General features: G+C 33.6%; 1 protein-coding gene across 1 annotated transcript in view; it reads right to left on the bottom strand.

Annotated features, from left to right (window-relative positions):
• Positions 1-207: 207 nt before the first annotated feature.
• Positions 208-11,496, bottom strand: part of wdr36 (WD repeat domain 36) — an 81,177-nt gene continuing 69,888 nt past the window's right edge. The window contains exons 22-23 of the mRNA XM_059969514.1: positions 3,200-3,387; positions 208-875 (exon numbers count right to left, since the gene is read on the bottom strand). Coding sequence (XP_059825497.1) covers positions 726-875; positions 3,200-3,387 — 338 coding nt within the window. The 3' untranslated portion in view covers positions 208-725. The remainder of the gene's footprint in view (positions 876-3,199; positions 3,388-11,496) is intronic.

Below are 11,496 nucleotides of genomic sequence, written 5' to 3'. Positions count from 1 at the left end.
TCTTCACTTGTTCCTTCAAATTTCTCTACACATTCAGGAAAGTTAAGCTTTTGTTAATTTTAGTCAATAAGGATTATCTTCGGATGATTCTACATGGAAATTTTGCATTATTCTTGAGCTTAGCCTGGTGTATTTCTTCCTTTCTGAATGAGCATTGTTTGTAATAACTTAATAATATTAAAATACTTCTAATTATTGCTCAGCAGGTTTACACCAAAAAGGGATTTAATATCAGTATCATAGAATTAGTACAAGTGGAAAATATGATTGATTCTATAAAACATCTATTCTCTTTAATTCAATGCAATAAAATACTGATATAAAAGATGAAGTTAATTTTGACAAATAGTTTTAGTTTTACAAGATACAATTCCATAATAAAATGTCTTTTATTTACATATCAATAGTAATGGAAAATAATTAGAGAGCAAGCACGAAGAAAATTGATAATCCACAAAAATGCATAGTTTGGCATGTTTTGGGCCATTTCCTCTTCTATGTAAACCTACTATAGGCACATTTTTTTAAAAATGCCACCAATACAACATCCCTTTTAAGAAATTATAGTCAACAGCATACTTCAAACCTTAATAGAGGAATTATATCTAAAATGCAATTTCTATCCATGGCAACGAACAGTAAATAATGTAGCAAAAAGTGGCATAATAACATGAGTGGGTGTGTAAGGTAGAATATGCACTCAGTGAACATTGCTAATTTTCAATCTACAACAGAGCACTTTTCAAGTAGCCCAGGAGACACATGCTCTTATTGAAAAGAGTTTGCATATGCGTCCAAGTTTCCTCCAACTGTACTGATACTTTTGACATTTCTTCTAGTAGAACTGGCTCGGTGGCAATAACCTTGAGATGGATCTGCAATAGTAGTACAAAAAAAAATTAAATAATTTGTAAAACTGGGGAGATGTAATGATCCAACACAATGAACGGTACAACAAAATACCTGCAATTCATGGATTCTGACAAATGAACTGGGTGTGGTGATGGGTGCGGTGACAGGAGGGATGGAGGAACAGAAACAGCAGTTATTCAGATACTCCCAAATCCTAAAAAATCTTCAGTTCTTGTGTAACTGATCAAATGTGTGATGAACTGATTATTGCAATACTGTTTATGACACATTGACTGTTTTGTGGGCATTATTTTACAGCGAGTAGCATCTTACCCTGAAGGTTTGCCTCCTAGAATACAGTTCCAGAACGTAGGGAAACAATACTGTCATTTTAAAAGTATCCAGTAATATCTTCATATATAAACAAAATATTTTAATGCTTCAAGAACTTCCTTGCCCCTCCCCACCACCTCCCGATGATCTATCAAAGATTCTCCATTTAGAATCGTAGAAACTGGCCTGTAACCAAGGTGCTTAAAAATGGAACACCCCAGCCAGTGAACAGTGCAATTAATGAAGTTTCAATATCCCAGCTTCCAGAAAATGTCATTCTTGTGATATTGAAAGTAACAGAAGATTGCTTTTCACGGTTTTATACAATCTTATGTGAGAGGACTTGCTGATTAAAATCAATTAAGTCACAAGGATTGTCTGTTTATATTTGAACCCTGGAAAATGGTCAAATGTTAAGATTTGCACTCAAAGCCACCATGGTGAGGCTCATCATCTATGTGCTTTAAAATTAATACTTCCTTATGACACAGGAAGCAGCTATTTGGTCTTTCTGCAACTGTGAAACAGCTACATTACCTGCAACACCATTCTGTCTCCCACAAATCCATAGGCTGAGAAAATACTTGTGTATAACCACCAATTTAGTATGCTGACATTAGGAAGAAGAGTGGGAGTAATAAATATTTGAGAGCAATGTGTGTTGTGTTGCTTATGCAAAGTGGAGTCATTTGATCTAATCATCCAAAGTTAAAATGGAGAAAGAAGCAGGTAAAAGGCAACAATAATAAAACTTCTATTTCATCAGGGGCAAAAAAAGAAAAATATTAATGTTATGATGGAAAATTGTATTTAACCACATTTAAAATAGATTAGGTTTCATTATTTTTATGATAATTTTAAATAACAGTCCAAGAGTGTGGAAAATAACACATTGTGGGAAGAACTCAGTGGATCATTCAGCACCCGTTAACGTTCTGGACCAAAACCCTTCACCTGGACTGCAAGAATAGAGGACATAGTACAGAGAAGGGCTTGGACTATACCTTGCAAGTTATAGGTAGATGCAACTGAGGAGGGGTGACTGGCAGATGGAGGGGGAAGAGTGGAAAGAGCAACAAAGGCTACTTGGTGATAAAGTGGAAACACAAAAGACTTCAGATGGTGAAATTTTTTAAGGAGCTAAATATGGAGGTGAGTTGGCCAGATAGGAAAAGAGGGGCAAAAGGACCAAGTGAAAGGACTGTGTAGGTGATGGCCAGATGGAGATGATGGAGTGGAAAAGAAACAAGGCAATCAGGCACTGTGGGCATGCAGTTTGGTGTGTGTAGGAGGAACTGGGTGGACTAGAGAAAGGGACAAAGGAGTAAGCAGGTTACCTGAAATTGGAGAATTTAATGTTTGTGCTGTCAGGCTGTAAGACTACCCAGGAGGAATATGATGTGCACTTCATCCGGAGAAACCAAGGAGAGACAGGCAAAATGGGAATAGAGAGGGAAATTAAAATGGAGCTCCTGATGCAGACTGAAATGTTGACTACTTTCCTTACAGATGGTGCCTAACTCAGTGAGTTCCTCCAGCAATTTGTTTTCTTGATGTTTTTTTTCCAGCATTTGCAGCTTTGTGTTCATAGTCATAAGGGTCTTTCTGCCAACTCAAACAGTGTCATGGATATTGGCAATACAAACCATGTCCTTAAGTTTCAATGTTATTCAAATATTCAGTTAACATAAAAACTATATAAACAGAAATAGAATGCATGCAGCTGTAGAAAAGGGAGATTATGCATTGTGATGGGTCATATTCATTCTTCAAATCTATTTGAACCTATTTGTTTAAAAAAACTTAAGGTCTTCAACCTAGATTTCAAGAATAAAGCATGCTCAGATTTTGCAGCTTTAAATGAAAAAGTCAAAGATCACCAAATAGAATAGGGAAATAACCTTTTCATGTGAATGGGAACATCCAACTTTTAAGTGCTTGGATTTAGTCCAACTTTGAAATGAAGTTGCAAACTGAAAAGATTTCTGCTTCCAAATTAAAAAAAATCAATTACCTTTAAGTACAATGCAAGGTAGGCTTGAGCCAATTCAAAATCACGCTTTGTACCAAGCATGTAGTTGATCATTTGCAGAAAACTCTGCATCACATTCAGAGAACCTCCTCCTTCTGGGGCCAAGCTCCTCAGCTCAATGTCAATATTAGATGGCCCCATTCCTTTCAAAAGTTTAATTACATGGTCATCTGCAGCAAACCAGGAGAAAAAAAAAAATCCTCAATTCCTTTTAAAATTTATTTGGTTACAAATATTCAAAATAACTATATTTTTAAATAACAGTCAAATGATAATCCCCACATTAAGAAATAGATGTAAGAACCCATTTATCCCATTTTCCATCAGATTGTAATACAACCTATGAATATTAGCAAACGGCACTCAATTCAGAAGTTTCAGAACAGAACATTAATGTTTTATCATAGCTGGTAATTGGTTTATTATTGTCATGAGCACCTAGATACAGTGAAAAACCTTTGCCTGAATGCCATTCAAACAGATCATTGCATACACAAGTATATCAAGGCAGTAAAAAAGATCGCCGAATTTCTTATTACAATTATAGAGGAAGACCTCTGCAGGTAGAATTAATAGTCCTTCACCATTTAAAGTTTTAAATTATTCTAAGGTTAGAGATGTCATTGCAAATCCAGCTTTAAATTGCTATCCCTTATTACTCTTAAAGTGAGCATACTCCAAAACCAAGGGAATGCAAAGATAATGACTCAGCAAAAATGAACACGTGATTAGGTCAGATTTGGAACAGATGGGTCTACTAACATAACCACTATGCTACTTAGTTCGACAGTGAAAATTCAAAAATGCATAGGAGATCATTTCATTTCTGTAATCACAATTTAGCCCCCCTTCTGTGCCAACAGTATAATGCATCTTTCAATATTTATGCTGAAAATAGCAGATTGATTTTCACACTATAACTGCATTTCCCCAAACCAAAGCTGTTGCTGTGATCCAAGTTACACAGTTCTAAGCATCATTTTATTTTTTACTTTAAAAGAAATTGTTTATTAAAATATTTATTTAACCCAGTTACAATCTCACTCTGCAACCAACTACAACTTGCCATGGGCCAAGTTTGCAACTTCCTTTCTGTTCACACAATAATTAAATTACCTTCAGCTTACCTTACCCTTCAGCTTCAGTTTGATAATTCAGTAAGCAAGGGATTAGAAAAAGGAGCCCTGTAGTGATTACTTTGATTAAAGCTCATGGACCCAAGTAAGGAAGTGCTCCTGTTTGGGAAGTGCCATTAAATTTAGTTTTAAAATGTTGCATCAATAAATTTGGCACAGAGGCAATGGCCATCTAGATGTAGTGAGATAAGAATAAGTTTATGGCAATACATGTTTAACGATATCTAGGATGTTGATGAGACTGTTGCCATGGTAGTAGAAATAGCTGGATCTTACAGTATGACAGAAATAATTATGACCCATGCTCAAGACACTACAACAAATCAACAATTTTGCCATCTACCCTATCATGCCCTTTCAGAATTTTCTACAGTTCAATCAGATCACCCCTCATTCTTCTAAACTCTGAAGAAGAGAGAACTTTTTTTTTCTGTAACAGAATTACCCTCTCATTCCAGGAAGAGCTAAATAAAAAAACCTTCTGAAATAGTTCCATGCTACTTTATTGCTTCTTAAATAAAAGAACCACAACTACAGGCAGTACTCCAGAGCTCATCTCACTTACCATGCATATATCTTACAAAATGCTTCTATTTTTAAACTTCAAACCCCCAGTAACAAAGACCAAAATGCTATTTGTCTACTTAATGAATTACACACTCAACTTTTATGTTCATACACAGGAACAGCCTGATCCCTCTGAACTGCACTAATTTGCAGTCTCTAAATAATTGTCTGCCTTTTGATACCTCCTACAGAAGTGCATGACCTCACACTTTCCTTCATTAAATTCCTTCTCTCAAGTTTTCACCCACCCACTCAGCTGATCCACATCCTGTCACAGAGTCCAAATTTTCTCATCACTACATGTATTCCCATCAATTTTCAGAAGATGAGCAAACTTGGGGTATCATACATTCAATTTATGATTGAGAGGATGATTCTATAAATCTAAAAGAGCTGCCTCATATATACAATTCTGATTCATTCTTTTTCTGGTTCTAGGGATTAAGAAATTGGTCAACCAAAAGCATGCAATACTTGCAAAGACTATGATTTCTTTGGGGAAAATCAGGGAAACAATACATCTACAAAATGTTCCATTCTTACACCTAGTTAATCCATCCTGCAGAAAATGTGTTGAATGACAAACTGAAATCCAGAAACAGCATTCTGACATGTATCCCTGTTTTCTAGGCGAGTCAGGGCTAAGTGCATGACAGGTGTTAAGAAGGCATTTGGCACTGAATGGCTCTGTCAGTAAGCATATTGGTGAGTGTTCAATGTGGTAGAGATGAAATTTTTGATAGGTGCCATTATCAGCCATTCAAAGTACTTCATGATGATTGGCATCAGTGCCACTGGACAGTAATCATTTAGTTCTGAAAGTGTAGAGTTCTTTGGTACCGGGATGATAGTACTGCCTTGAAGCATGTGGGGACAGCAGCCTGGATGAGTGAAGTCTTAAAGATGTTCGTGAAGATGCAAGTGAGATGATGAGCACACTCCCCGAATACTCATTCTGGGATTTTGTCTGGCCTGGCCACCCTTATGGGGTTGACTCTCTGCAGAATCCTTCTCACATATGCTGCTGTTAAACAGTGGCTGCTCACCTGGGGGGGAGTGTTAGTTTTCATGGTGTTGCATGCCTTGAAATGTGCATAAAACTGGGTTTTCGACAAATCAAATAGCTTGGTATTGAGACTCCATTGCACAGGATCACAACAGGCTGCAGAGGGTTGAAGACTCTGCCAGTTCCATCATGGGCACAACCAACCCTCCAATCAAGGGCACCTTCAAGAGGCAGTGCCTCAAGGAGGCAACATCTATTATTAAAGACCTGCATCAAATGAGATGTGCCTTCTTCACATTACTAGCATCAGGGAGGTGGTTCAGGAACCTTAAGACTTACATTCAGCATTTTAAGAACAGATTCTTCCCTGATGCCATCAGATTTCTTTTTTTTTTTAAATACATTTTTTAATTGAATTTTCAAATAGGTTACAGAAGAAAATTATCAACCCTCCTCCCCCCCCCCAACAGGTCCCTATAGAAAGTGAAAAAAAGAGAGAAGAAAAAAGAAAGAAAGAATGCCTGGATATAGGAAGATTCCCACATGCTCCAGGGAGTTCATAATAGCTTTAGTATATATATTTATTTCTTTCCCCAGATAACCAATAATTTTATCTTCGGAGCACCTATATATTTAATCCTATCTTTTGTAAATAAGGGCGCCAAATTTTCAGAAATATTTCATATTTATCTCTTAAATTATAAGTAATTTTTTCAAGAGGAATGCAGCTGAAAATTTCATTCTTCTAACGATCTATACTTAAATATGAATCTGATTTCCAAGTAACTGCAATAGCCTTTTTGGCTACTGCCAATGCAATTTTTATGAATTCTTTCTGATATTTATTCAGTTTGGGTTTCGGTTTTATCCCTTCAATATCGCCTAGTGAAAATAATGTTGGATTATGTGGAAGTTGTGTTCCAATAAAATTCTTAAATTTGTCCAAAAAGGTTGAATTTTAAAACAAGACCGAATGTAAAAAAAGTACCAATTTCTTGATTACATTGGAAACATGGATCAGATAAATTTGAGTTTAATTTATTTTTTATGGTGTAATATATAATTGATGTAAAAAATTATATTGCACTAATCTTAACCAGACATTTGTTGTATTTGTCATACTGTCAAGACATAGTCTTGACCAACTTGTTTCTTCAATTTTAATATTCAAATCAGTTTCCCATTTTTGTCTTGACTTATGAATTCCTTGCTTAATTGCTTGTTTTTGAATCAAACTATACATACAAGAAATACATTTTTTAATTTTTCCTTTTTGAATTAAAGTTTCTATTTCATTAGGTTTCAGCAATAACATTGTTTGACCCAATTTATCTCTTAAATAAGCCCTTAATTGGAAATAACAAAAAAAGAGGGTTGTTTGATATTTTGTATTTATTCTTTAATTGATCAAAAGACATTAACATAATTCCTTCAAAACAATCTCCTATATATCTAATCCCTTTTTGAAACCAATTGTATAAAAGTTGGTTATCCATTGTAAAAGGAATAAGTTTATTTTCAATTAAAGGTCTCTTTGCTAATAAAGATTTCTTTATCTCATCATCAACATTTACCTTATCCCATAAATCAATCAAATGTTTTAATATAGGAGATTCTTTCTTTTCCTGTATCCATTTAGATTCCCACTTGTATATAAAATCTTCTGGTATATTTTCTCCTATTTTGTCTAGTTCTATTCTAATCCATGCCGGTTTATCTTCATCAAAAAAAGATGCAATAAATTTAAGTTGATTTGCTTTATGAAAATTCTTAAAGTTTGGAAGTTGTAACCCTCCTAGGTCAAATTTCCATGTCAATTTTTCCAACGATATTCTTGACATCTTACCTTTCCAAAGGAACTTCCTCACACATTTATTTAACTCTTGAAAAAACTTCTGCGGTAATTGTATCGGTAGTATTTGGAATAAATATTGTAATCTAGGGAATATATTCATTTTTACAGCATTTACTCTGCCTACTAATGTTATTGGTAACGTCAACTATTTATCAAGATCTTCTTGAATTTTTTTCAATAATGGTAAATAATTTAATTTATATAAATTCTTTATATCATTATCAACTCTTATACCTAAATATTTTGTACCATTTATCGGCCATCTAAATTGAGTTATTAGTCAACATTGACTATAATCTCCTTTAGTAAGGGGTAGAATTTCACTTTTAACCCAATTTATTTTGTAGCCTGATATTTTCCCATATTCTTCCAATCTGGAAGATAATTTATGCAGTGAATACAATGGGTTTTTCTTAAATAAAGCAAAATATCATCAGCAAATAAATTAATCTTATATTCCTCCTGGTTAACTCTGAAACCCATAATATCTGGGTCCGTTCTAATTAATTCAGCTAATGGTTCTATCGCCAACACAAATAAAGCAGGTGATAATGGACAACCTTGTCTAGTTGACCTTGTTAACTAAAATGATGTTGAAATTTGACCATTTGTCACTTTAGCTTTGGGATTAGTATTTAAGGTTTTAATCCATTTTATAAAAGATATTCCTAATCCATATTTTTCCAATACCTTAAATAAAAAATCCCATTCCAATCTATCAAATGCTTTTTCTGCATCTGAGGCAACTGCCACATTCATTTCCTCCCTCTTTTGTGCCAAATGAATTATACTAAGTAACCGAGTTACATTATCTGCCGATTGTCTATTTTTGATAAATCCTGTTTGATCCATATGTATTAATTTTGGTATTTAGATAATCTATTAGATAAAATTTTTGCTATTATTTTATAGTCGGTATTCAACAAAGAAATAGGTCTATATGATGTTGGCTTTAAAAGATCTCTATCTTTTTTTTTGGCAACACTATTAAAATAGCTGTCGAAAAAGATTCTGGAAGTTTATGCGTTCTTTTCCGCTTGGTATATTAACTCTATAAAAAGAGGAATTAGTAAATCTTTAAACTTTTTATAAATTTCGGGCGGAAAACCATCTTCTCCTGGGGATTTATTACTCTGAAGTGATCCTAGAGCTCCTTCGACCTCTTTTAATGTAAAAGGCATATCTAATCCCTTCTGTTCTTCTGAATTCAATTTTGGAAGAATTATTTGTGATAAAAACCTTTCTATCTCGACATTATCATTTTGTGATTCTGATTGATACAGTTCAGAATAAAAATTCTTTAAAATTTCATTAATTTCTAAAAGTTTATAAGTAATTTTATTTACACTTGTTCTAACTGCATTTATCGTTCTGGAAATCTAGTCTGTTTTTAACTGCCAAGCAAGAATCTTGTGTGATCTTTCACCTAGTTAGTAATAACTCAGTTTAGTTCTCATAATTGTTTTTTCTGTTCGGTATGTCTGAAGTGTATTATATAGTAACTTCTTGTTAATAAGTTGTCTTCGTTTTTCTTCTGTCATATATCTGAGATTCTTTTTCTAATTTTGTAATCTCTTTTTCCAATTGATCTATTTCTGCCATATATTCCTTCTTAATTTTAGAAGTATAACTTATTATCTGGCCTCTCAAATATGCCTTCATTGCTTCCCATACTATAAATTTATCATCAACTAAATGTAAATTTGTATCTAAAATAAACTGAATCTGCTTTTTCATGAAATCACAAAAATCTTGATGTTTTAATAATATTGAATTAAATCTACATCTGTAAATCGATTCCTCTTTATTCATCACTATCATTGTCAAGGGGGAATGATCTGACAATATTCTTGCTTTATATTCCATATTTTTCACTCTGTCTTGAATATTTGTTGATAATCGGAAAAAATCTACCCTTGAATAAGTTTTATATCTATTTGAATAAAATGAGTAATCTCTTTCTTTTGGATTAATTCTTCTCCATATTATCAATCGAATTTAAATCTTTCATCAATGATAAAGGAAGTTAATTTTGCTACTTTTGATTTTGTAGCAACCTTTGTTGATCTATCTAAAACTGGGTCTAGACAAAAATTAAAATCTCCATCTATTAATATTTTGTCATGTGCGTCAGCCAAATTCAAAAAGGCCTCTTGTATAAATATTACATCATTTTCATTTGGTGCATAAATATTCATAAGAGTCCATAGTTCTGAAAAAATTTGACAATGTATAATTACATACCTCCCCGCAGAATCAATTAATACATTTTGTATTTTAATTGGTAAAGTTTTATTAACCAAACTTGCAACTTCCCTCGCCTTTGAATTAAATGAAGCTGCAATAACATTTCCGACCCAATCTCTCTTTAATTTCTGATGTTCTATCTCTGTTAAGTGTGTTTCTTGTAGAAAAGCTATGTCTATTTTCATTTTCTTAATGTATGTTAAAATTCTTTTTCTTTTCACCAGTCGATTAAGCCCATTAACATTAAAACTTTAAAAATTCAGTAAATTAGTCATTATTTTTAACAGGGTACTCCAATCTATAATAATACCTAACCTTTCAACTTTTGTAGTACCTTGGGGAATCTTTTTTAAATTCGCCATGTTGCTACGTGTCCCCCCCTCCCCCCGATTGTCCAGGCAAAGAAAGAAAAATAAAAGAAAAATAGATTATAAAGAAAAAATAATAAAATACCCCCTACTAATGTTGTGAATTAAAAAAAATTACCCCCTCCGTTGTACAGGTCATGCCAATCGCCATGATTACACACGTGAATCCCGTAGCAATTGATCCGAAGTTCCCCCAGCTCCCCCGTAACATAAAAAAGTATATATAAGAAAAAATAATATCACTACTCTCGATTAATATTTCTCAAATGTTTACCTTTCTTCCCCTGTATCATACAATTAAGAATATATTTAAATATTCTTCTGTCCTTGACATCCATCAACTCCATTCACTGTCCCTGTCTTCATCTTTAATCCATTTTGCTTTTAAATCTTTGGCTGTGGTTAGCAAATATTTGGGAGTTCTTGTGCAAATTCTTCCACATCCCAATAATCAGTAAAAGATCTTCTTTTTCCGTAAATCCAAAAAAATTATCAGGGTTGTCGGATGGCGCAACATAAATTTATAACCCTTTTCCCATAAAACTTTTTTCCCCTGGGTTAAATTCCTTCTTTCTCTTCTAAAGGTCATAACTTATATCAGGATAGAAAAGAACTGTTTTTCCTTCTATCATCAATGGCCCGTTTCTCTTTCTGGCACGCTGGGCAGCCGCCTTCAGGATCTTTTCTTTATCTTGATATCTTAAGCATTTTATCAAGATTGATCGTGGGTTTTGATCAACTTGAGGTCTTAGTCTTAAGGCTCTGTGAGCCCTTTCAATTTCAATTAACTGGGTTCCTTCTTCCATTTCCAAAATTTCCAGAATCCATTTTTGAAAAAAATTTATTGGATCCACTCCCTCTATACTTTCTTTAAGCCCAACAATCTTAATATTATTTTGTCTGCTAAAATTTTCAAGTACATCCACTTTTTCTAACAAGCAGTTTTCTTTCTGATGTCCAGGCAGAAATATTATCTTCCATTTTATTCACTTTATCAATGGTGTTTCCCATTGTTTCTTCCAAGTTTTTAATTTTCTTGTTCATTTTATCCTGTCTTTTCATCATTTTATCAAACATAATCTTCATATTTTTAATCTTTT

The sequence above is a fragment of the Hypanus sabinus genome, chromosome 5 (assembly GCF_030144855.1).
Source record: "Hypanus sabinus isolate sHypSab1 chromosome 5, sHypSab1.hap1, whole genome shotgun sequence".
NCBI lineage: Eukaryota > Metazoa > Chordata > Chondrichthyes > Myliobatiformes > Dasyatidae > Hypanus > Hypanus sabinus.
This window is presented reverse-complemented; position numbering and strand designations above follow the sequence as displayed.